We start from the raw sequence: 26,864 nt of genomic DNA, 5'->3' as shown, positions 1-26,864 counted from the left end.
ATTAAGTTTTTATTGTTTGTTGTATAACCTGCATGATACTTTACTGCGTTGTACAACCCGAAGTCAAAAGATCCACCTTCCACTTATATCGGTAACATAACATCCTTTCGATAAAAATATGTTTATTCCTTCAAGTTTTTGAAATCAGTTGTGTTTGGCCTGCAGAGTTATCATCGAGTCTCGTTGTATAGACTATGACATCAGACTCCAAAGACAGGCAGCCCATAACAGAGGAAACAATTTACGCTGTAACATAGACTGGTACTTAACAGTTCGCATAGGTAAACAGATTTTGGTTAACGCACACATGCATTGGACATATTGCACATCAACTAAACGGTTGGTCCCATCTACTAACAATTATTACGTGTGAACAGTGCAGCTTGTTGTGACTTTGAATTTATGGGGAAAATTACTGTCATTCGCTTGGCACCAAATAAGGTGCAACCATCCAAAGAAAACAACACTATGGGCAAGCAAAAGCTAAACCAATAGTGAAAAACAGGACTGCCCAGAAAATCGTCTACAAGAGTCACACCAAGCTGCACTGATGAGATATAGTGATCATCTGTCTGCAGCTCACATAATTCGTACTATTGGCACCAGCATATTGCTTATATACACTAACAATTAGCGGTTAATTGCATTTTTATTCAACTGTTCAGTAGGAATCACTAGACGGCAGAATAACTCCAAATAAACAGTTTATTAAATCGGGCATGTGGGAATAAATCCCAAGCCGGCGAATATCTTAGCGAGTCTCGGCAAAAAATAGCAAATGTTTTCTCAAATAATGCAGATTAGAACAGAAAATTAATCAATGAAAAAAGGCAAAGTTACAAAATTACAATAAAAACATATCTTCGCTACACAACGGTGTCTCCACTTTGTTCGATGTAGTTTTCAAGCATTTGACTCTGCCGGACAATTTTGTCTGCAACAGCCTTATAATAATTTTTTTGCATGTTTTCACAAACGACAACATTTAAAATCCACAGACAAACAGAGGTACAATTTTACGTCAAATTGTTGACAGCAAAGTGTCATCGTATGATATTTGTCTTGTCGAAACAATAGACCGATATTGAGGGGATTTCAATCCCGTGTGAATTTGGACAAGTAGCCCTCATGAAAAACACACGTTTCTAATTAACAAAACACAATTAAATATCCACACAAAAATGAACAATAGATTTAAAATGACTTTCTTTGCGTTCAGCAAAACTGCGGGTTCAAATGATAGTAAATCACAAAACAATTAACTAAACTCGTCTGTCACAATTAGTTATATGTTTACCAAAGAGTTGGTTTTGCCAATGAAGCATATTACAAGCAAAGTACATTCTTAACAAAAGAATCATTGCCTAAATTTATCTGTAGAATATCATAATGGTTGAGTGAATATCACGAACTGAATGAGCAAATCCATTTCCACGGGTTGGATTAAGTGTGTCAGAACTTTTTCCGTTCCAATCTAATCACAAATAGTGACACATTGACATAAGCAGCGAGAGAACATGTTGCCAACGAAATACTTACTTGCTAAATCATTACATTCCTCTTTTACAGATGTTGTGTTTGAAACCCCACCTATACAAACATATTCAGCATTTCCACTACTTGACCTTTCTAACCTGAATGACAATAATGTTAATAATAGTATTGGTATTCCCAATCATAATAATGGTTCTGTGTTAATTTACTTGACACCAGGACACAATGCAAACACTGATCCACTTTTCCCGTAAGTTCTAAATTGCAAATATCCTGGAGTAACTCCTTTTACCAACGGTGGAATCGTCGAGTTGAAAATATCTTCACCTCTGCTGATAGTTATTGGAAAAGCTGGTCCATTACCAACTGACAAATCTGGAGCTAAAAGGAGTTTTTTTTTACTTAAATAGATGTCAAGTAAAAACATTGACCATACCTATCCTATCAATACCCGCAACGATAGTCAGTATTTTTGTCATTGCATTTTTAACGTTGACTTCTGGGATAAAACTTGCTTTAAAACTAAAAAAATAATGAAATTTATTCCGAAGTAAATTTCAATAAAAAATCTGGAATGTTAAATTACCTGGAAAACATAGTATAACCCAATATAATGTTTGCCCAAGTTCCAACTCCCTTGGCATAATGATAATAGTAAGTTGGATATACATCGGATGAAACAGAAATTCCGGCATCGTGAGGTGTTACCCATTCCTATATGTGTTCCAATGCAATAATACAATTTAAATTACTCCAAGATGGCCCTTCTGGTAATAACCTCATGGAAACCAATAACAGTGATAAGTAGAAGCGCGTTAAATGGTTGCTAATAATTGCACGCTTGATGCGGATGCTAATAGTAGTTTGTTACCTTCTCATTTTTAATCAAGTAAAATACATCACAAAAATTTGGAATTGTGTCATTCAAATTATCTCGGCATTCAGCAATGTAAATCATTTCAAAATTTCCTTCACGAATTGTTGAGCTGTATTGAGTTCTGTTGTCTGTTTTTGGACGATGACTGCCTACCTTCATAAAACATTTCCAAAAATCTAGGTATACAACACAATTACGTTATTTTGTGTGTAATAATTTTTTACTCGTTATTTCATGTCTGTAAGTGAATGATCGAAGTTTCCAATAAATATCATTCCATAAAAAGGGTGAGATTTTCTTGAGGAAATTGCAATATTGTAAGTTTCGCACCTGCAATATTTGTAAGTTTTTTTTATAATTTTTAACCTGTCATCAACGCATATTAATTGAAACGATCTAACGTTCTGTGTTAATTTCTAATCATATTCTTACTTCTAATCCCTTCCAAAGTACAGATATCCACCACACCCATAAAAGTACAACTACAAACAAACAACGTATTGTTTTATTTTACAACAAAGTAGTATTATTTTAGAGGCCTTTATACCCCCATTCCGTGACTTGCAAACATATTGCGACCTGCATTTGGCAAGTAATAATAATTTCCAGCAGAATATTGGTAAGAATAAAAACTTGGAATCAAAGATGAAACTTCTGAGGATCTTTTTTCCAAAATATCCAGAACTTTTTTATATTCAAAATAGGCGACTACATGAAAAATAAATACTGATCACTAAAAAAACTTTTACAAAAAATTTAAAGGAGACATTTTTCACAAACTTCGTTTTGGTTTCAGTGAATAATGTTTTGAAAACAGATTGTAAAGATTTCCTCCGTATGATTGTAGAAATTTATCTCTTGTGTAATAATTAAATATCGATGAACTTTCGTTTGTATTTACTTGAAAGATGTTGGAAACATGTCGAACCATAAGATCTTCAGCCTAAAAAATGTTAATTTGAATAAGAACTGAAGATGCTTTTATTAAGCAAAACATTATTTCTTGAAATAAACTGCGTTTAGACAGAAGGTTTATATTATTGTGAAATCGAGTAACTGCTTTTACGAAACACCAACGAAAAGTAAATGTAGAGAAAAAATTTTCAACTTACATTCATAAGGTAGTAAGCAGCATTTTTGTAGTCATTGTGAACAGCTGTATGAGCAGATCCAAATGTAAACATGTTTTCCCAATTCGATTTTTCTGAACGTTTTTTCTTTTAAACGACAGTTTTACTTTTTCCATCGACAATAGGTTCTACTTTACCATGTACATGATGATCGATATTGGATCTGTGTAAAAACCAGTTGTCTGCTTGTGAACAAGTTTGTTTCAAATCGTTCTCATTCACACTCGCAACCAACGTCCAACCTCCACCATCCGTCTCCATATCACAATATACCTACAACAACCACCATTGTTTGGAATTACAAGTATTACAAAACGTGTTATACCTGCTCGGTACTATGCGACTTTGATGGTTGAATATAATAATATCCATTTTTATTTTTTCCCAAATCTTTTATCGCCTTACAGGAAGTTGCCGGGTTACTTGAGGACTCGTTTTGGGCCAAAACTGCATCAGAAAAGGTGTGGTTCACATAATTACCAACTAGAGGTGGGGGATTGTGTGTCTGAAAAAAACTACTTTTTACTAATCAGAACTTTGCAAAGTTTCCAATATATTTACCCCACCTTTAATTCGACGGCAATATAAACTGTCAACCCAAATAAAGTAGGGAGAAATATCAGAATCATTCCATAAATGCAAATCTCTACAGTTGTCAAACTCCTTTTTTCTTTATTTTCATGCATTTTGTTTGTATTTCCAACTGTAATTGCAGAAAAAATTAAAACAAAGATATAAATAAAAAATGTGTAACTGAACTTTGATTTACGGCTGGCGTTTGATGCATCTCGTCTTGCCCACACATATCTGCGTTGCCATACACGTTATTGTCCATTTCTCACACTAGAAGATTTTAGGTCATTGGAATTAACAAACGCGAGTTGTTTCAATTACGAACTTTCACTTCTAATGTTGTTGCCACCTTTATGAGACTATCGTAGAGTTATGAATGTCCTTTAAGCAAGAACGTGGGTTGCTAAAATTACATGAAAACGCTTGTACTAACATGGCTACCTCTGCGGACGAGATAAAATAATGTTTTGACTTTAACTGCTTCAACAAGGAATGTTTTCATATTGTTACTTTCTAAATAGTGAAATGCATTGAACAAACAACACTCGTTTTATTCAGTGGCCACCGAATTGTCAAAACACCAACTCACGTCCCACGTGTTGTTGTTTGGCGACAACTCAAGTCAGTGGGTGCCGTTTGCTGCTTTGTTAAATCTCTTTCTTAGAACAATATTCAATGTTTTACATTGACATAACATTTATATCTTCAAAATTTAAACCCGCTTACAATTTCCAAAGTTAAGATTTTCCTGAATATCGACCAAATGGCAGAGTGCAAATGGGCCCACTTGGCACACAGTTGTTTCTACACATAACGCCCTTTATTGTTTTTTTATATTGTACGCCCTTTATTGTAGAAACATTTTAAACTATCGTGTCTCATTAGTGTGAGATGCATTCAAAATATTTGCATTATTTATAACTGAACCAAAGCATTATTGGTTTCTAAGTTGCCATTTGTCTATGGCGCGTTCCACATTGGTTTGTCTTCGGTTTGTATACAGTTAGCTACCCAATCTTTCGACGTCGACTACAGTGACCACCAAGTGGAGTAGTCTCTTCTTGTTAACTGACAAAATTTGTCACCAGCGTCACATTAGTGAGCACTGTCTGTAACTTATTGATAATCATTGGCTCCATGGCTTCTGTTTAATATTGGTATTACATTATAAATCAGACCTAGGAGCGCTGCACGCCAACATCATAACGTGCGATTGATCATCAGCAAGACCTACGATGATTGAACAAGTGCAACCTCCATACGATCCCGACCGTCTCCAACCGAAAGGTCTGCCGATGTGGATGAAAGGAAACGTTCCGAGAACCGAGTTGGCGTTTGCGTTTCGATGGGTTTTGCTTTAGCCTTTCGTCACATGCAGCTTGTCGCAACCCATCACCTCTCAGTGCGACTGGCTGCGATCCTACGACAGACGGTGATTCTCCATGAAGAAATCACCTTTACATGGGCGCCTGACTCGATAACCTTTATAGTTTTATCGGTGCCCATGCCATTTCATTTCCTTTTATATTGTTCTTTGCGTAGTTGGTTTTTTTCGCAAAAATAAACATGATTTTGATTTTTTTTAATTAAATAAATTTTTGTATATATCTAATTTCTCATTATATTTTAAATATTTTATTAGGCGGCATATATACTCTTGCGTGGCGGAATTGCCAATGTTTACAAAACAATTTTAAAACATGAACATGACGACGGACCACTTTCCAAAATTGCTGGACTGAATCGCGCGTCATTTACGTCAGCATTCCAACGTTTTGATGACGTCATACACTCGCCTGATGAGTCGGTTTTACTCCAGTGCTTCATCTCAACACAGTAAACTCTACGTCGACCCTTCCTGGTTTCAATGCTCGCTAGCGCCACCCTCAAGGAAGTGGCCACTTCACGCGCCAACAAACTTGTGACGTCAGCGTACAAAGTGGTGTATGACGTATTCACAGATGACGCGAATATGTTTGACTCTGCAACTTTCGCCGTAAAACTCCAAATCAAATACGATTACTTCTGTGTGAACGTCAGTTCCATAATTTTGGTTTATTTCTTTGACGAGTAAGTTTCAAAATTCGCCAATATCAGCTACAGCAAACTAAAGGTGCTTTTATTTAAACTTGGAGTTTGTGCAATAAATAGCTATATTTGCAGTTATTGCATGGTTACCGATATTAACAACTCTCAGATGACTTTTATCGGTAACATAACATCCTTTCGATAAAAACATGTTTCTTCCTTTAAGTTTTTGAAATCAGTTGTGTTTGGCCTGCAGAGTTATCATCGAGTCTCGTTGTGTAGACTATGGCAGAGCATCAGACTGCAAAGACAGGCAGCCCATAACAGAGGAAACAATTTACGCTGGAACATAGACTGGTACTTAACAGTTCGCATAGGTAAACAGATTTTGGTTAACGCACACATGCATTGGACATATTGCACATCAACTAAACGGTTGGTCCCATCTACTAACAATTATTACGTGTGAACAGTGCAGCTTGTTGTGACTTACAATTTATGGGGAAAATTACTGTCATTATATGGGCACCAAATAAGGAGCAACCATCCAAAGAAAACAACACTATGGGCAAGCAAAAGCTAAACCAATAGTGAAAAACAGGGCTGCCCAGAAAATCGTCTACAAGAGTCACACCAAGCTGCACTGATGAGATATAGTGATCATCTGTCTGCAGCTCACATAATTCGTACTATTAGCACCAGCATATTGCTTATATACACTAACAATTACCGGTTAATTGCAGTTTTATTCAACTGTTCAGTAGGAATCACTGGACGGCAGAATAACTCCAAATAAACAGTTTATTAAATCGGGCATGTGGGAATAAATCCCAAGCCGGCGAATATCTTAGCGAGTTTCGGCAAAAAATAGCAAATGGTTTCTCAAATAATGCAGATTATAACAGAAAATCAATCATTGAAAAAAGGCAGAGTTACAAAATTACAGTGAAAACATATCTTCGCTGCACATCAGTATCTCCACTTTGTTTGATGTAGTTTTCAAGTATTGATGATATTTTTCACTCTGCCGGACAATGTTGTCTGCAACAGCCTTATAATAATTATTTTGCATGTTTCCACAGACGACAACATTTAAAATCCAAAGACAAACAGAGGGTACAATTTTGTGTCAAATTGGCGACAGCAAAGTGTCATCGTATGAATTTGGATAAGTAGAATTTGGATAAGTAGCCCCTACGAAAACCACACGTTTTTAAATTACAAAACACAATTAAGTATCCAAACAAATATGAACAATAGTTTTCAAATGACTTTCTTTGCGTTTAGCAGAACTGCGGGTTCAAATGATAATAAATCACAAAACAATCAAACGAAATTCGTCTGTTAGAATTAGTTATATGTTTACTTTAGAGTTGGTTTGCCAATGAAGCAAAATATAAGCAAAGTTCACACTTGAAAAAGGAATCATTAGTAAAAGTGACTTAAATTTATCTGTAGAATATCATAATGGTTGAGTGAATATCACGAATTGAATGAGCAAATCCATTTCCATGGGTTGGATAAAGCGTATCAGAAGTTCTTCCGTTCCAATCTAATCACAATCATGGTGATCGATAAGAAAGTATTTCACAAAGAAAATCCAATTTGTTGCGGGTGCTTGGAGCTACTTTGGCGACGCGCGCGATTCAATTGTGAACGCTCGGTTCGATTGTTTTATTGTTCCATCCTAATTAAGACTTATTGAATCGCGATTACTGCACATATTTTTGTTGAGATTTCGAGTTCGTTAATAAGCTAAAAGGTGCGCGCGATGTTACCAGCAAAATACTTACTTGCTAAATCATTACATTCCTCTTGTATGGATGTTGTGTTTGAAACCCCACCTATACAAACATAATCAGCACTTCCACAACTTGACCTTTCTAACCTGCATAATCATAAAACCCATTATTACATATTTGAAACACATTGTTTCCAAATCATATTCAAGGTTTTGCTCTAATTTACTTGACACCAGGACACAATGCAAACACTGATCCACTTTTCCCGTAAGTTCTAAATTGCAAATATCCTGGAGTAACTCCTTTTACCAACGGTGGAATCGTCGAGTTGAAAATATTTTCACCTCTGCTGATAGTTATTGGAAAAGCTGGTCCGTTATCAACTGAACAATTTGGAACTGAAACAGCATTAAACAATTAACTTAGCAGTCTTAGCACAGCTTAACATCCACTACTATACCAATGTTATCAGTGCTCGCAACAATGGTTAAAATTTTTTTCATTGCATTTTTGACACTGGCTTCTTGGATGAAACCTGCTTTAAGGCTAAAACAATGCAAGAAGTTAACAAAAAAACTCTTTCGAATTGGACTTGCATGGTATATAGTAGTAAACGACTGAGTTACCTTGAAAACATTGTGTAACCCAATATTGTGTTTGCCCAAGTTCCAACTCTGTTTGCAAAGTGAAAGTAGTAATTTGATTGTATTGAAGATGTAACGGAAATTCCGGCATCGTGTGGTGTTCCCCATTCCTACGTGCATATAGTGCAACTGTTTTGTATTGGTAACACACTTACATGAAATATCGAGGAATACGTAAGAGCAGTTTGTTACCTTCTCATTTTTAATCAAATAAAATACGTCACAAAGATTTGGAATTGCGTCATTCAAACTATCTCGGCATTCAGCAATGTAAATCATTTCAAAATTTCCTTCACGAATTGTTGAGCTGTACTGAGTTCTGTTGTCTGTATTTGGACGATAGCTGTGTACCTTTCACATACACACAACAGAAAGTTGCATTACAAACAAAATATTTGATAAGTATTGAATTACTCGTAATTGCGTGCTAAAAAGTGAATGATCGAAGTTTCCAATAAATATCATTCCATAAAATGGGTGAGATTTTCTCGATGAGATGGCAATATTGTACGTGTCGCACCTGCAATATTTGTATAAGATTTGTTACATTTACGCATATTTTGAGCCTGACACCATACGTATGCAGTTGGTCGTAGGCCCACTGTAAAACTTATCGTTTAGTCCAAATTCGTTTAATGCGGAAACTTCACGTAAGTTGTGAAAAGTTTGGATTTAAGTAATGTGGGTTTGGTATGAAATTTTTTTTACCAATACTCTACCAATTACAACAGCGTTAAGCATGAAATTTATATGACCAGGCCATGACTGTCTGTCCGTGCACTCCCACTTATAAGGGGAAAGGTAATGCATGGCGTTGGCTACTATAAATACTTTTGACTTACTTTAAGAACACCATGCCCCATCCAGTAACAGTTTTATAATTACGCACATAAAGAAGACCTACTATAGGACGAAATAGTGACCATATAGCCATCTGACCTTTGCACAAAAACAAACCATAATTCGTTTGTTGCACTTGTTTGCTTGTTGTGCTACTGTTTAATTCAAAACTACTAAACGTAACTTTGTTTAGCTGTATCTCAGAAACCTACACCCGAAGCCACGTTTTTTAGTCAACAATTGCTAAAGGTTACGATAATTTTATAATTTGATTGTGTTTGATCACAATTTTCTGTTTCAAAGTTTGAAATAAGCGTATTTGAACAATCCGCAACTTTACCTACAAATTTGTCGGACAAATTGAATGTGGATTTCCACTGAAAAATTACAGCAACAATCTACTCTACATTTATTCTCTTACCTGTAGTCGATACCATAACGTAAACTTTCACCACATGTTTGAAAGTACAACTGCGAAAGATTGTAATTCTCAACAAAACATACCGTAAACAATAAACTGCCTACCCCCATTCCGTAGTTATTTGTGAACATATTGCGACCTGCATCCACCAAGTGGTATTGACTTCCAGCAATATATTTGTAAGAATAAAAACTTGGTATCAAAGTTGAAACTTCTGAAGATCTTTTTTCCAAAATATCCAGAAATTTTTTAAAACCGACGTACACTACATTAAAAAATGAATTTTAATATAATCAACATTATTCAGAACAATAATTTAACAGGACACTCCTTCACAAACTTTGTTTTGGTTTCAGTGAATAATGTTTTGAAAATAGATTGTAAAGATTTCCTCCGTATGATTGTAGAAATTTATCTTTTGTGTAATATTCGAGTATAGATGAGCTTTCGTTTGTATTTACTTGAAAGATGTTGGAAACATGTCGAACCATGAGATCTTCAGCCTAACATAAATAGTTGCTAGTTAACAAAACGCCAACAAAAGGTGTCTCGTAGTTTTGTCCCCACTTTCACAACTATATTCATATATGATTCAAATATGTATGGACATATTCAACCACCAGTCGCTGGTACAGTTCACAAGAATTAACGGTTTCCAACCGGGGATAAATTTACACCTTGGGCATAAATTTGACTTACCATGGGGTTAAATTTTATATCCCAAAACCTTTCAGTGCACTCGTTTGCTGGGCAATCGTGTATGGGGGGTTAAGCGCGCACATAAAGCATAACAAAACAGAAAATGTTGTTGTGGCAATTTCAACTTACATTCATGAGGAAGTAAGCAGCATTTTTGTAATCATTGTTAACAGCTGTTTGAGCAGTTCCAAATATAAACATGTTTTCCCAATTTGATGTTTCTAAACATCCATGATTTTAAACGAGGAATTTACGTTACCCATCGACTTTCCCATGTACATGATGATCGGTATTGGATCTGTGTAAAAACCAGTTGTCTGCTTGTGAACAAGTTTGTTTCAAATCGTTCTCATTCACACTCGTAACCAACGTCCAACCTCCACCATCCGTCTCCATATCACAATATACCTACAACAACCACCATTGTTTGGAATCACAAGTATTACAAAACGTGTTATACCTGCTCGGCACTATGCGACTTTGAAGGTTGAATATAATAATATCCATTTTTATTTTTTCCCAAATCTTTTATCGCCTTACAGGAAGTTGCCGGGTTACATGAGGACAAACCATCAGTGGACAAACCTGGGTTGTGGTTCACATAATTACCAACTAAAGGTGGGGGATTATGTGTCTGAAAAAACTACTTTTTACTAATCAGAACTTTACAAAGTTTCCAATATATTAAACCTACCTTTAATTCGACGGCAATATAAACTGTCAACCCAAATAAAGTAGGGAGAAATATAAGAATCATTCCATAAATACAAATCTGTACAGTTGTCAGACTTCCTTTTTCTTTGTTTTCATGCATTTTGTTTGTATTTCCAACTGTAATTGCAGAAAAAATTAAAACAAAGATATAAATAAAAAATGTGTAACTGAACTTTGATTTACGACTGGCGTTTGATGCATCTCGTCTTGCCCACACATATCTGCGTTGCCATACACGTTATTGTCCATTTCTCACACTAGAAGATTTTAGGTCATTGGAATTAACAAACGCGAGTAGTTTCAAGGATGATCTTTCACTTTTATTTACGTTTGTGTTTCAAAGTTTGTTAGTTTCGGCTTTTATTTAGTTGTCGGGTTTGCGAAAATTATGTTTTCTGTTAATTAAACAGTCGCAAATTACATTGCAGCAAGTTAACATTGTATTGTGTAAGTAATTGTGACGTCATTGTCGAATTGACTTGCGTGAATTACCTCACAGTGAAAAATGGAATTATTGTGAAAAAGAAAGTTTGCAGATGCAGACCAACAACACTTTGTATCACCAAAAAGATACCTTGACACCAATAAAATTAACTCGACTATGGTTGGACGTCACAGCGTGTGACGCAACTATTGGTCAGGATGCTGGAGACCGGAAAGATCAGCTTTACAGACAATTATTTTGCTTCTAGTGGTTGCGGTGTAGAAGCGCTTGTAGGAAATCGTACTAACATACACTCGAATATTTTAGGTAACTATCACTCCTTAGTTTCCCTGTGTCAATTGTATTGGTTTGGTAGCGGACTGGGGAATCGTACAAGATTGTGCGGGAGACAACTAACGTACTTTGTACACTGTGTAAATATAAAAATGTTTATAAAAAAGCATAGATCTCCCACTGACAACTATGGTTGGTTTTGGGATTAAAGCGTTAATATTCTTTCAAAAAGTGATAACTGGGACTGGCCTAGGTTGCTACTATTTCCAGATTATGAAATGCGACTTTTTGCATATAGCGAGATAAGAAAAATAAATTCGAATTGCTTTAATTGGGGGAGAGTGTGAAAACGATTTTTCATATCCTTTTTAGAAATAAATCTTTTTGTGAATAATTGTTTTTGTACATCATATGCAAATGGCAAACAAAAGCGTAAGTATTCAACTTACATTTTGTTTTGATGTGTGCACCAGCATATCTTTGCTGATGTAGTGAAATTGTTACGTAATCATGACGTAATTTTGCGTGTAGTAGCATGGCTAAAATTGCTTTTCTTTGTTGCAGTTCACATGTGGCAATTTAAATAAAATTCTGTTTAATTTGTATTCTTTGACTAAATTTAGCCAGACAAGACAGAAGAAAAAAGTTCACAGGCAATCTTCAGGATTCTCAGATGAAAGAGGCCGTTTTTTGTATCAACCTCTATAAATTTAGATAATTTTACTTTTTATCTCTAAGGTAAATAATTAATGTGCTCAAAGTTCAATATTATTTGAAGTTTTATGGTGCATGATAATAAAGTAAAACCTGTATGACATCTGTCCTATAAAAACACTGGTGGATATCACTACACATAAAGTAATCCGCATAATTTATTGGAGTTTAAACTCCAACTAAATCACATGCGGCGTATACAGAAGAACCACTCAGACTAAAAACATTCAGGCACCAACATCGTTTTTCAGTAACTTGTAGTTGAAAGACATTGAAGGCATAAGGGAGACAGGAGATAGCTCAGACGGTTTTGGGAAAATTGTTCGTATATTTTTAAAATTTTGAACTACATTCTTAAATTTTATTTTGTTGTAACTAGTAAAGAATTGCTCAAAAAACAGGTTTTGATTCGTTTTAAATCACTAAAAATGCTCATTCAGTCCATTTTTAAACAGGTCTCAAATGTCCGAAGTCACCCCGGGGTAACATCGGACATTACTGGGAATATCTCGGACAGCAAGTTTTAACAGACGTTTTTCTGTTTATTTAACAAATAACTGAAATCAAACTTGGCGCAATATCAGCATTAGGGAACTAGCGCATAAAAAATCATTCAACCTTTCAGGAATCGGGGCGTGGCCACTTATCGTTTCGACCCTTCCACACGTTCATGGTTTGGGTAACTCGTGTACTTTTAACGACAGCACGGATATCATAGATGTTCGGGACAACAAACAATTTCTTATCTTTGAGGCTTCTCTTAGTGCCAAAACTCGATCATTTCATCCAGCCTCTGTATATTCTGTTCTATGACCTGATAATTTTTCATAAAACTCAAAAAGTGTGGTCTTCTCGCGATTTCTTTTGTAAAAGTGCCGTAACAACACCTAATTGTGACGTAAAATACCTGGTCCGAGGTATCCCCGTGTCCGAGATATCCCCGGTCTGCCGTAACTCGTAACCTTCCACAAGTAGACTATTTATAAGTCTTTTGCTGTGTCTTAAAGCCATTGTAAATGTGGTGCTGAATTATTTTATGCATCTCTTCTCCCACTTTTTTTTTTGAAAATTTAGCAATGGTACTTTGATGTGTCAATTATAATGCACAGCAATGGAACGTTACGTTAATTCAGCAATTCCCCTTTCCTACATTTTAGTGCCGCACTTGTTAAGTGATCTATAGTTTTAGTAAGGGTTGTTATTGGCAGCTTAAAACCTTAATTATACCAAAAATTTTGATTGCAAATTCTATTTTGGGACAAAGACAGCAAAGAAATTGCGGACGAAACAAACTTAAAAAGGTTTCGTGTATGTTTTGCTTGGTGCGAAAATAAATGTCGTTGGTATGATAGAGGGTGCCAACCTGTTTTAGAACAAGCAAATGCTAATATATATATTTTTATATAAACATCACACAAAAGCCACGCTAAACTGATTTGAAAGACTGTATCTCAAAGTTTTAAAACTAAATGCCATTCTATCACACACAAAATTTCGATACTTGTCCACGCGAATTAAGCTCAAACTAAATCAAATTCTGTGGATACTGACGAACCAGTCAGACAAAAACATTCTTTATACCCATCCAACCCAGCATAGCAGTTCGATACTGAACAAAATTTCCCGTGTCTGTCTTTTGAACCCATAACAACCCACGTTTAGCGGATGCTGACGAACTAGTCAGACTAAAACATTTCGGCACCAATGCACCCATCCAACCGAGAGTTTGCCTTCGAACACATAACAACCCACGTTTAGCGGATACTGACGAATCAGTCAGACTAAAAACATTCTTGCACCAATGCACCCATCCAACCCAGCATAGCAGTTCGATGCTGAAGAAAATTTCCCGAGTCTGCCATCAAACCCATAACAACCCACGTTTAGCGGATACTGACGAACCAGTCAGACTAAAAACATTCTTGCACCAATGCACCCATCCAACCCAGCATAGCAGTTCGATGCTGAAGAAAATTTCCCGAGTCTGCCATCAAACCCATAACAACCCACGTTTAGCGGATACTGACGAACCAGTCAGACTAAAAACATTCTTGCACCAATGCACCCATCCAACCCAGCATAGCAGTTCGATGCTGAAGAAAATTTCCCGAGTCTGCCATCAAACCCATAACAACCCACGTTTAGCGGATACTGACGAACCAGTCAGACTAAAATATTCCTGCATCAATGTAGCTTGTATTATGATAATTGGCCACATAGGGTGGCTGCCGAGGGAATCACGTTTACAACGAGGTTGTGTGCGCACAAGAATGTATGGAAATTGTGGATAATCCCAACTAACCCTGGAGCATTCGTTGTTTGCCATAAAGAGGCCAAGCAAAAGCTAAACCTACAGTAAAAAACAGGACTGCCCAGAAATCGTCTACAAGAGTCACACCAAGCTGCACTGATGAGATATAGTGATCATCTGTCTGCAGCTCACATAATTCGTACTAATTGCACCATATTGTTTATATGCACTAACAATTAGCGGTTAATTGCATTTTTATTCAACTGTTCAGTAGGAATCACTGGACGGCAGAATAACTCCAAATAAACAGTTTATTAAATCGGGCATGTGGGAATAAATCCCAAGCCGGCGAGTATCATGGCGGGTCTCGGCAAAAAATAGCAAATGTTATCTCAAATAATGCAGATTAGAACAGAAAATCAATCGATGTCATCGTATGATATTGTCATGTCGAAACAGTAGAGCGATATTGAGGGAATTTCAATCCAGTTTAAATCTGGACAAGTAGCCCTTGCGAAAACCACACGTTTTAAGCAACAAAACACAATTAAGTATCCACACAAAAATGAACAATAGATTTAAAATGACTTTCTTTGCGTTCAGCAAAACTGCGGGTTCAAATGATAGTAAATCACAAAACAATTAAACTAAACTCGTCTGTTGGAGTTAGTTAGATGTTTACTAAAGAGTTGTTTTTGAAGCATATTACAAGCAAAGTTCACACTGAAAAAAGGTATCATTTGCAAAAGTGACTTAAATTTATCTATAGAATATCATAATGGTTGAGTGAATATCACGAACTGAATGAGCAAATCCATTTCCACGTGTTGGATGAAGTGTATCAGATCTTTTTCCGTTCCAATCTAATCACAAATATTAACATACGGGGCGAGAGAACAAGATACCAAGAACTTACTTACTTGCTAAATCATTACATTCATCTTTTACAGATGTTGTGTTTGAAACCCCACCTATACAAACATATTCAGCATTCCAACAACCTGAACTTTCTAATCTGAATAATAATAATGTTAATAATAGCTTTGGTATTTCCAATCCTAATAAAGGTTCTGTGTTAATTTACTTGACACCAGGACACAACGCAAACACTGATCCACTTTTTCCGTAAGTTCTAAATTGCAAATATCCTGGAGTAACTCCTTTCACCAACGGTGGAATCGTCGAGTTGAAAATATCTTCACCTTTGCTGATAGTTATTGGAAAAGTATTGGAAAAGAAGTTTTAATTTTTACTTAATTTTTTTTACATAAGTCAAGTGAAACATCGACCATACCAATTTTATCAATACTTGCAACGGTAGTCAGTATTTTTGTCATCGCGTTATTAACGTTGATTTCTGGGATAAAACTTGCGTTTAAGCTTAAAAATAATGAAATTTATTGGGAAGAAACCTCAGAAATGAACTCGATTGTTAAATTACCTGGAAAACATAGTGTAACCCAATATAATGTTTGCCCAAGTTCCAACTCTGTTTGCATAATGATAATAGTGAGTTGAACCTATTGAAGATGAAACGGAAATTCCAGCATCGTGTGGTGTTCCCCATTCCTATGTTTGTGCCAATGTTTTACACCCAGGGTGTCATGGTACGTCCCGCAACGCATATTATTAAGAATAATGGTAACAATTGTTACCTTTTCATTTTTAATCAGGTAAAATACATCACAAAGATTTGGAATTGCGTCATTCAAATGATCTCGGCATTCAGCAATGTATATCATTTCAAAATTTCCTTCACGAATTGTTGAACTGAACCGAGTTCTGTGAGTACCTTTATTAAAAAAAATTAAAACGAATTACACCAAAGCAAACCAAGAAATATATTTCGTTTGTTTGAATATATTTCGTTTGTACTTGGAGCTGCATGTTGGGAAGTAAATGATCGAAGTTTCCAATAAATATCATTCCATAAAAAGGGTGGGATTTTCTTGAGGAAACTGCAATGTTGTATGTGTCGCATCTGCAATGTTTGTAAGACTTGTTACAAACTGAAAATCAAAAACGTTTGCATCTGAAGTTATGCGGTTACTTTATGTTATTCTTACTTGTAATCTTTACCATAATTCAGATATCCAGCACATGCAGCGAAGTACAACTGGAATAAATAACATAATTTAATACAAACATTTAAATAAACCAGAAACAGTTGCCTTTACCCTCATTCCGTAGTTTCCAAACATATTACGGCCTGCATTTGGCAAAGAAAAATGATTTCCAGCATGATATTGGTAAGAATAAAAACTTGGTATCAAAGATGAAACTTCTGAGGATCTTTTTTCCAAAACATCCAGAAGTTTTTTGTAATCGAAGTAGACTACATTAAAACATATATACCTCGTGATAATATTTAGAATATTCGAAACAAAAATTAAGTGCACAATTTTTGCAAACTTTGTTTTGGTTTCAGTGAATAATGTTTTGAAAATAGATTGTAAAGATTTCCTCCGTATGATTGCAGAACTTTATCTTTTGTGTAATATTCGAATATCGAAGAACTTTCGTTTGTATTTACTTGAAAGATGTTGGAAACATGTCGAACCATAAGATCTTCAGCCTAAAAAACATCGTGTTTCTTGAAAACGATCTGAAGATGTTTCATTTATCGCAACACCAATTCGTAGAAGAAATTGCGATTAGACAGAAGGATTATAGTATTGTGAAATCGAGTAACTGCTTTTACGAAACACCAACGAAAAGTAAATGTAGTGGAAAGATTTTCAACTTACATTCATGGAATAGTAAGCAGCATTTTTGTAGTCATTGTGAACAGCTCTATGAGCAGATCCAAATGTAAACATGTTTTCCCAGTTCGATTTTTCTAAATTGTATTGCTTTTAAACAAGGAATCTACTTTTCCCAACGACATATGTTCTACTTTACCATGTACATGATGATCGATATTGGAACTGTGTAAAAACCAGTTGTCAGCTTGTGAACAAGTTTGTTTCAAATCGTTCTCATTCACACTCGCAACCAACGTCCAACCTCCACCATCCGTCTCCATATCACAATATACCTACAACAACCACCGTAGTTTGGAATCACAAGTTTTACAAAACGTGTTATACCTGCTCGGTACTATGCGACTTTGAAGGTTGAATATAATAATATCCATTTTTATTTTTTCCCGAATCTTTTATCGCCTTACAAGAAGTTGCCAGGTCACTTGAGGACTCGTTTTGGGTCAAAACTGCATCAGAAAAGTTGTGGTTCACATAATTACCAACTAAAGGTGGGGGATTATGTGTCTGAAAAAAAAAATACTTTTCACTAATCAGAACTTTGCAAAGTTTCCAATATATTTACCCCACCTTTAATTCGACGGCAATATAAACTGTCAACCCAAATAAAATAGGGAGAAATATCAGAATCATTCCATAAATACAAATCTCTACAGTTGTCAAACTTCCTTTTTCTTTATTTTCATGCATTTTGTTTGTATTTCCAACTGTAATTGCAGCAAAAATTGAAACAAAGATATACAAACAAAATGAGTAACTGAACTTTGATTTTTTGATGAACTTCGATTCATCCCGTCTTGCCCACACATATCTACGTTGCCATACACGTTATTGTCCATTTCTCACACCAGAAGATTTTAGGTCATTGGAATTAACAAACGCGAGTTGTTTCAATTACGAACTTTCACTTCTAATGTTGTTGCCACCTTTATGAGACTATCGTAGAGTCATGAATGTCGTTTAAGCAAGAACGTGGGTTGCTAAAATTACATGAAAACGCTTGTACAAACATGGCTACCTCCGTGGAAGTGATAAAATAATGTTTTGACTTTAACAGCTTCAACAAGGAATGTTTTCATATTGTTACTTTCTAAATATTGAAATGCATTGAACAAACAACACTCGTTTAATTCAGTGGCCACCAAATTGTCAAAACACCAACTCACGTCCCACGTGTTGTTGTTTGGTGACAACTCAAGTCAGTGGATGCCGTTTGCTGCTTTGTTAAATCTCTTCCTTAGAACAATATTCAATGTTTTACATTGACACAACATTTATATCTTCAAAATTTAAACCCGCTCACAATTACCAAAGTTAAAATTTACCTGAATATCGACCAAATGGCAGAGTGCAAATGGGCCCACTTGGCACACAGTTATTTCTACACATAACGCCCTTTAGTGTTTTTTTTTATTGTACGCCCTTTATTGTAGAAACATTTCAAACTATCGTGTCTCATTAGTGTGAGATGCATTCAAAATATTTGCATTATTTATAACTGAACCAAAGCATTATTGGTTTCTAAGTTGCCATTTGGCTATAGCGTGTTCCACATTGGTTTGTCTTCGGTTTGTATATAGTTAGCTACCCAATCTTTCGACGTCGACTACAGTGACCACCAAGTGGAGTAGTCTCTTCCTGTTAACTGACAAAATTTGTCACCAGCGTCACATTAGTGAGCACTGTCTGTAACTCATTGATAATCATTGGCTCCATGGCTTCTGTTTAATATTGGTATTACATTATAAATCAGACCTAGGAGCGCTGCACGCCAACATCATAACGTGCGATTGACCATCAGCAAGACCTACGATGATTCAACAAGCGCAACCTCCATACGATCCCGACCGTCTCCAACCGAAAGGTCTGCCGATGTGGATGAAAGGAAACGTTCCGAGAACCGAGTTGGCGTTTGCGTTTCGATGGGTTTTGCTTTAGCCTTTCGTCACATGCAGCTTGTCGCAACCCATCACCTCCCAGTGCGACTGGCTGCGATCCTACGACAGACGGTGATTCTCCATGAAGAAATCACCTTTACATGGGCGCCTGACTTGATAACCTTTATGGTTTTATCGGTGCCCATGCCATTTCATTTCCTTTTATATTGTTCTTTGCGTAGTTGGTTTTTTTCGCAAAAATAAACATGATTTTGATTTTTTTGATTAAATAAATTTTTGTATATATCTAATTTCTCATTATATTTTAAATATTTTATTAGGCGGCATCTATACTCATGCGTGGCGGAATTGCCAATCTTTACAAAACAATTTTAAAACATGAACATGGCGACGGACCACTTTCCAAAATTGCTGGACTGGATCGCGCGTCATTTACGTCAGCATTCCAACGCTTTGATGACGTCATACACTCGCCTGATGAGTCGGTTTTACACCAGTGCTTCATTTCAACACAGTAAACTCTACGTCGATCCTTCCTGGTTTTAATGCTCGCTAGCGCCACCCTCAAGGAAGTGGCCACTTCATGCGCCAACGAACTTGTGACGCCAGCGTACAAAGTGGTGTATGACGTATTCACAGATGACGCGAATTTGTTTGACTATGCAACTTTCGCCGTAAAAACTCCAAATCAAATACGATTACTCCTGTGTGAACGTCAGTTCCATAATTTTGGTTTATTTCTTTGACGTGTAAGTTTCAAAATTCGCCAATATCAGCTACAGCAAACTAAAGGTGCTTTTATTTAAACTTGGAGTTTGTGCAATAAATAGCTATATTTGCAGTTATTGCATGGTTACCGATATTAACAACTCTCCTATGACACTGGCGTAAATTCAGTTTAATTTGAATCAAAATCATTTGGTTTATGGGTGAAAATTCCAAGTCAGGGAGTAGTTTAATGCGGCTCAGCAAAAATAGCGCAGTCCTGTCTCATTGGTGATGTAGAATCGAAAAATGTACTTGCCAAAAGACCTAATTTAGTTTTAGTAAAGTTCGTGTCACATAAGGTTATGTCAATTCGTGGAACTGCAGCAGGTGGCGCTTCACTTACATTAGTTATCAGTCGCAGTGTTTGTCAATAACCTTAATTAAGTTTTTTTTGTTTGTTGTATAACCTGCATGAAACTTTACTGCGTTGTACAACCCGAGGTCAAAAGATCCACCTTTCACTTTTATTGGTCCTTTCGATAAAAACATGTTTGTTCCTTTAAGTTTTTGAAATCAGTTGTGTTTGGCCTGCAGAGTTATCATCGAGTATCGTTGTATAGACTATGACAGAGCATCAGACTGCCAAGACAGGCAGTCCATAACAGAGGAAACAATTTACGCTGTAACATAGACTGGTACTTAACGGTTCGCATGGGTAAACAGATTTTGGTTAACGCACACATGCATTGGACATATTGCACATCAACTAAACGGTTGGTCCCATCTACTAACAATTATTTCGTCTGAACAGTGCAGCTTGTTGTGACTTTCAATTTATGGGGAAAATTACTGTCATTATATGGGCACCAAATAAGGTGCAACCATCCAAAGAAAACAACACTATGGCCAAGCAAAAGCTAAACCAATAGTGAAAAACAGGACTGCAGAATAACTCCAAATAAACAGTTTATTAAATCGGGCATGTGGGAATAAATCCCAAGCCGGCGAATATCTTAGCGAGTCTCGGCAAAAAATAGCAAATGTTTTCTCAAATAATGCAGATTAGAACAGAAAATTAATCAATGAAAAAAGGCAAAGTTACAAAATTACAATAAAAACATATCTTCGCTACACAACGGTGTCTCCACTTTGTTCGATGTAGTTTTCAAGTATTTGACTCTGCCGGACAATTTTGTCTGCAACAGCCTTATAATAATTTTTTTGCATGTTTTCACAAACGACAACATTTAAAATCCACAGACAAACAGAGGTACAATTTTGGGCCAAATTGGCGACAGCAAAGTGTAATCGTATGATATTGGTCTTGTCGAAACAATAGACCGATATTGAGGGGATTTCAATCCCGTGTGAATTTGGACAAGTAGCCCTCATGAAAAACACACGTTTCTAAGTAACAAAACACAATTAAATATCCACACAAAAATGAACAATAGATTTAAAATGACTTTCTTTGCGTTCAGCAAAACTGCGGGTTCAAATGATAGTAAATCACAAAACAATTAACTAAACTCGTCTGTTGGAGTTAGTTATATGTTTACCAAAGAGTTGGTTTTGCCAATGAAGCATATTACAAGCAAAGTTCATTTTTAACAAAAGAATCATTGCCTAAATTTATCTGTAGAATATCATAATGGTTGAGTGAATATCACGAACTGAATGAGCAAATCCATTTCCACGTGTTGGATGAAGTGTGTCCGAACTTTTTCCATTCCAATCTAATCACAAATAGTGACACATTAACATAAGCAGCGAGAGAACATGTTGCCAACGAAATACTTGCTTGCTAAATCATTACAGTCCTCTTTTACAGATGTTGTGTTTGAAACCCCACCGATACAAACATATTCAGCATTTCCATAACCTGACCTTTCTAACCTGAATGACAATAATGTTAATAATAGCGTTGGTATTTCCAATCATAATAATGGTTCTGTGTTAATTTACTTGACACCAGGACACAATGCAAACACTGATCCACTTTTCCCGTAAGTTCTAAATTGCAAATATCCTGGAGTAACTCCTTTTACCAACGGTGGAATCGTCGAGTTGAAAATATCTTCACCTCTGCTGATAGTTATTGGAAAAGCTGGTCCATTATCAACTGACAAATCTGGAGCTAAAAGGAGTCTTTTTTACTTAAATAGATGTCAAGTAAAAACATTGACCATACCTATCCTATCAATACCCGCAACGATAGTCAGTATTTTTGTCATTGCATTTTTAACGTTGACTTCTGGGATAAAACTTGCTTTCAAACTAAAAAAATAATGAAATTTATTCCGAAGTAAATTTCAATAAAAAATCTGGAATGTTAAATTACCTGGAAAACATAGTATAACCCAATATAATGTTTGCCCAAGTTCCAACTCCCTTGGCATAATGATAATAGTAAGTTGGATATACATCGGATGAAACAGAAATTCCGGCATCGTGAGGTGTTACCCATTCCTATATGTGTTCCAATGCAATAATACAATTTAAATTACTCCAAGATGGCCCTTCTGGTAATAACCTCATGGAAACCAATAACAGTGATAAGTAGAAGCGCGTTGAATGGTTGCTAATAATTGCACGCTTGATGCGGATGCTAATAGCAGTTTGTTACCTTCTCATTTTTAATCAAGTAAAATACATCACAAAGATTTGGAATTGTGTCATTCAAATTATCTCGGCATTCAGCAATGTAAATCATTTCAAAATTTCCTTCACGAATTGTTGAGCTGTATTGAGTTCTGTTGTCTGTTTTTGGACGATGACTGCCTACCTTCATAAAACATTTCCAAAAATCTAGGTATACAACACAATTACGTTATTTTGTGTGTAATAATTTTTTACTCGTAATTTCATGTCTGTAAGTGAATGATCGAAGTTTCCAATAAATATCATTCCATAAAAAGGGTGAGATTTTCTTGAGGAAATTGCAATATTGTAAGTTTCGCACCTGCAATATTTGTAAGTTTTTTTATAATTTTTAACCTGTCATCAACGCCAATTAATTGAAACGATCTAACGTTCTGTGGTTAATTTCTAATGATATTCTTACTTGTAATCCCTTCCAAAGTACAGATATCCACCACACCCATAAAAGAACAACTATAAACAAACAACGTATTGTTTTATTTTACAACAAAGTAGTATTATTTTACAGGCCTTTATACCCCCATTCCGTTAGTTGCAAACATATTGCGACCTGCATGTGGTAAGTAATAATAATTTCCAGCAGAATATTGGTAAGAATAAAAACTTGGAATCAAAGATGAAACTTCTAAGGATCTTTTTTCCAAAATATCCACAACTTTTTTATATTCAAAATAGGCGACTACATGAAAAATAAATACTGATCACTAAAAAAACTTTCACAAAAAATTTAAAGGAGACATTTTTCACAAACTTCGTTTTGGTTTCAGTGAATAATGTTTTGAAAACAGATTGTAAAGATTTCCTCCGTATGATTGTAGAAATTTATCTCTTGTGTAATAATTGAATATCGATAAACTTTCGTTTGTATTTACTTGAAAGATGTTGGAAACATGTCGAACCATGAGATCTTCAGCCTAAAAAATGTTAATTTGAATAAGAACTGAAGATACTTTTATTAAGCAAAACATTATTTCTTGAAATAAACTGCGTTTAGACAGAAGGTTTATATTATTGCGAAATCGAGTAACTGCTTTTACGAAACACCAACGAAAAGTAAATGTAGAGAAAAAATTTTCAACTTACATTCATAAGGTAGTAAGCATCATTTTTGTAGTCATTGTGAACAGCTGTATGAGCAGATCCAAATGTAAACATGTTTTCCCAATTCGATTTTTCTGAACGTTTTTTCTTTTAAACGACAGTTTTACTTTTTCCATCGACAATAGGTTCTACTTTACCATGTACATGATGATCGATATTGGATCTGTGTAAAAACCAGTTGTCTGCTTGTGAACAAGTTTGTTTCAAATCGTTCTCATTCACACTCGCAACCAACGTCCAACCTCCACCATCCGTCTCCATATCACAATATACCTACAACAACCACCATAGTTTGGAATTACAAGTATTACAAAACGTGTTATACCTGCTCGGTACTATGCGACTTTGATGGTTGAATATAATAATATCCATTTTTATTTTTTCCCGAATCTTTTATCGCCTTACAGGAAGTTGCCGGGTTACTTGAGGACTCGTTTTGGGCCAAAACTGCATCAGAAAAGGTGTGGTTCACATAATTACCAACTAGAGGTGGGGGATTGTGTGTCTGAAAAAAACTACTTTTTACTAATCAGAACTTTGCAAAGTTTCCAATATATTTACCCCACCTTTAATTCGACGGCAATATAAACTGTCAACCCAAATAAAGTAGGGAGAAATATCAGAATCATTCCATAAATGCAAATCTCTACAGTTGTCAAACTCCTTTTTTCTTTATTTTCATGCATTTTGTTTGTATTTCCAACTGTAATTGCAGAAAAAATTAAAACAAAGATATAAATACAAAATGTGGAACTGAACTTTGATTTACGGCTGGCGTTCGATGCATCTCGTCTTGCCCACACATATCTGCGTTGCCATACACGTTATTGTCCATTTCTCACACTAGAAGATTTTAGTTCATTTGAATTAACAAACGCGAGTTGTTTCAATTACGAACTTTCACTTCTAATGTTGTTGCCACCTTTATGAGACTATCGTAGAGTCATGAATGTCCTTTAAGCAAGAACGTGGGTTGCTAAAATCGCATGAAAACGCTTGTACAAACATGGCTACCTCTGCGGATGAGATAGAACAATGTTTTTACTTGAAACGCTTCAACAAGGAATGTTTTCATATTGTTACTTTCCAAATAATAAAATGCATTGAACAAACAACACTCGTTTTATTGAGCGGCCACCAAATTGTCAAAACACCAACTCACGTCCCACGTGTTGTTGTTTGGTGACAACTCAAGTCAGATGATGCAGTTAGCTGTTAAATCTCTTATAGGCCCAGTTGGCCTGTGGGCGAATTGCATCATCACATCACGTTCTTGTTAAAACATCTGACAAGGGAATGTAAGTTTCACGATAAATCGTGGTGTTGACAAAACCTTACGAGGCTCAAGAAACAGTTTGGTTTGTAAAAAGCGATTGTTGTCAACCGTTTGGTAGTCATGGAAACCTTTAATAAAATCACTAAGCCAGCGGATTTCCAACACAAATGTACCTTCCCCTCTTAGCTATACATTTACCTGCGTGAATTACCTCATAGTGAAAACGGGATTATTGTGAAAAAGAAAGTTTGCAGATGCAGACCAACAACATTTTGTATCACCAAATAGATACCTTGGCGCCAATAAAACTAACTCGACTATGGTTGGACGTCACAGCGTGTGACGCAACTATTGGTCAGGATGATGGAGACCGGAAAGATCAGCTTGCAGGCAATTATTTTGCTTCTAGTGATTGCGGTGTAGGAGGGCTTGTAGGAAATCATACTAACATACACTCGAATATTTAGGTAACTATCACTCCTTAGTTTCCCTGTGTCAATTGGATTGGATTGGCAGCGGACTGGGGAATCGTACAGGATGGTGCGGGAGACAACTACCGTTACTTTGTATGCTGTGAAATTTGTTGTAGGTTAGTTGGACGACTGCGTGGGCAAGTTATGGTAAATTTAGATGTCTAGGTGATAATATGAAAAACTGGATCTTTTCACCGTAGTATATTCATATGTTAGTGCAACGGCTCCTCTTTTCTTTGTTTCTTTATCCTTTTAGAGCAGTGGTTCTTAACCTTTTTTCTATCACGCCTCCTTTTAGTAACGGACTTGTGCCTTACGCCCCCCAAAAAAATGTATATTGGTTTTATACCAAAAGCAATTGTGTTTTTGTCGATCTACATAAATGAGCTAGCTAGCTAAATACTGCAACACGATAAAACAGAATATGTATCAATTTAATATAATGTTGCTGTTGCTGTTGCTGCCAGGCATATTGTAATTTAATAATCTGTTCTTCTGGCACAATAAAAATCGTAACTTTATTCACCGACGTTTCGCCTGTTATCCAACAAGGCTTCCTCAGGGTAATGATACAGGTACAGCACAGAACTCCAGAAAACGTGCCAACACGAAAAAAGGAGAACGCTAACACCGCTTGTGAAATCACGTGATGTATAAAAATGTCCCCACACTTACCGAGACTTTACAGCGGATGCTGACCGATTATTTTTTTAAGGTATACATTAGACTCCATACAACACTCCGCAGTTTGGTGTCGCACCCCATTGTCATGGAGGTAGCGGAACCAAAGGGAGTGGTTTATTCAATTCCATGTGGAGAGTGCGAGGGTGTCTACGTCGGGGAAACCGGAAGAGCCTTGAAAACCAGAATTAAGGAGCACCGCCGCGACGTTGCATCGAAAGACGCAAATAAGACAGCGTTAGCCAAGCATGCTGCCTTAAAAGGTCATCAGATCGCCTTCGACAAGGCTAAGGTTTTGGAAAAGGAGGTGGATCACACAAAGCGCCTCTTCCTAGAAGCGCTCCACATCCACAAGAACAATCGCTGCGTCAATGATAGGGAACAGTGGGTTTACTTCCCGGTGCTGTATAATAACTTACTGTGACTGTTGTTTCCAGCCCATTTTTATACATCACGTGA

At 36.1% G+C, this 26,864-nt stretch overlaps 3 protein-coding genes across 7 annotated transcripts; all 3 read right to left on the bottom strand.

The window, feature by feature from the left end:
* Nucleotides 1-1,092: 1,092 nt before the first annotated feature.
* On the bottom strand, nt 1,093-24,884 carry LOC145908742 (uncharacterized). 5 transcript variants are annotated; one of them, XM_082996072.1, is made up of 15 exons: nt 24,735-24,884; nt 24,542-24,678; nt 24,301-24,480; nt 24,113-24,248; nt 23,958-24,049; nt 23,626-23,788; nt 23,393-23,553; nt 23,278-23,327; nt 23,070-23,175; nt 22,840-22,998; nt 8,471-8,598; nt 8,305-8,390; nt 8,071-8,242; nt 7,896-7,990; nt 1,093-1,474 (listed from the first exon to the last, which is right to left on the bottom strand). In XM_082996072.1, the coding sequence occupies exons 1-15, from the start codon at nt 24,808-24,810 to the stop codon at nt 1,371-1,373; spliced, it is 1,845 nt and encodes a 614-aa protein (XP_082852198.1). In that variant the 5' UTR covers nt 24,811-24,884; the 3' UTR covers nt 1,093-1,370. The 5 variants fall into 5 exon arrangements, with proteins under 5 accessions (XP_082852198.1, XP_082852196.1, XP_082852200.1 ...); XM_082996070.1 differs by lacking the exon at nt 1,093-1,474 and adding an exon at nt 6,892-7,654; XM_082996074.1 differs by lacking the exons at nt 1,093-1,474; nt 7,896-7,990; nt 8,071-8,242; nt 8,305-8,390; nt 8,471-8,598 and adding exons at nt 21,172-21,949; nt 22,011-22,109; nt 22,179-22,350; nt 22,405-22,490; nt 22,555-22,682.
* Nucleotides 1,700-4,356, bottom strand: LOC145908764 (uncharacterized). The gene is made up of 12 exons (XM_082996100.1): nt 4,261-4,356; nt 4,068-4,204; nt 3,827-4,006; nt 3,639-3,774; nt 3,484-3,575; nt 3,152-3,314; nt 2,919-3,079; nt 2,596-2,701; nt 2,366-2,547; nt 2,081-2,208; nt 1,931-2,016; nt 1,700-1,875 (listed from the first exon to the last, which is right to left on the bottom strand). The coding sequence occupies exons 1-12, from the start codon at nt 4,334-4,336 to the stop codon at nt 1,700-1,702; spliced, it is 1,623 nt and encodes a 540-aa protein (XP_082852226.1). The 5' UTR covers nt 4,337-4,356.
* On the bottom strand, nt 10,110-11,503 carry LOC145908747 (uncharacterized). The gene is made up of 6 exons (XM_082996081.1): nt 11,336-11,503; nt 11,143-11,279; nt 10,909-11,082; nt 10,728-10,856; nt 10,578-10,669; nt 10,110-10,252 (listed from the first exon to the last, which is right to left on the bottom strand). The coding sequence occupies exons 1-5, from the start codon at nt 11,409-11,411 to the stop codon at nt 10,580-10,582; spliced, it is 606 nt and encodes a 201-aa protein (XP_082852207.1). The 5' UTR covers nt 11,412-11,503; the 3' UTR covers nt 10,110-10,252; nt 10,578-10,579.
* Nucleotides 24,885-26,864: the final 1,980 nt, after the last annotated feature.

This window comes from Ascidia mentula, chromosome 7, assembly GCF_947561715.1.
Source record: "Ascidia mentula chromosome 7, kaAscMent1.1, whole genome shotgun sequence".
Classification (NCBI taxonomy): domain Eukaryota; kingdom Metazoa; phylum Chordata; class Ascidiacea; order Phlebobranchia; family Ascidiidae; genus Ascidia; species Ascidia mentula.
The sequence above is the reverse complement of the archived record's forward strand: the minus strand, read 5'-3'. Positions and strand labels throughout refer to the sequence as shown.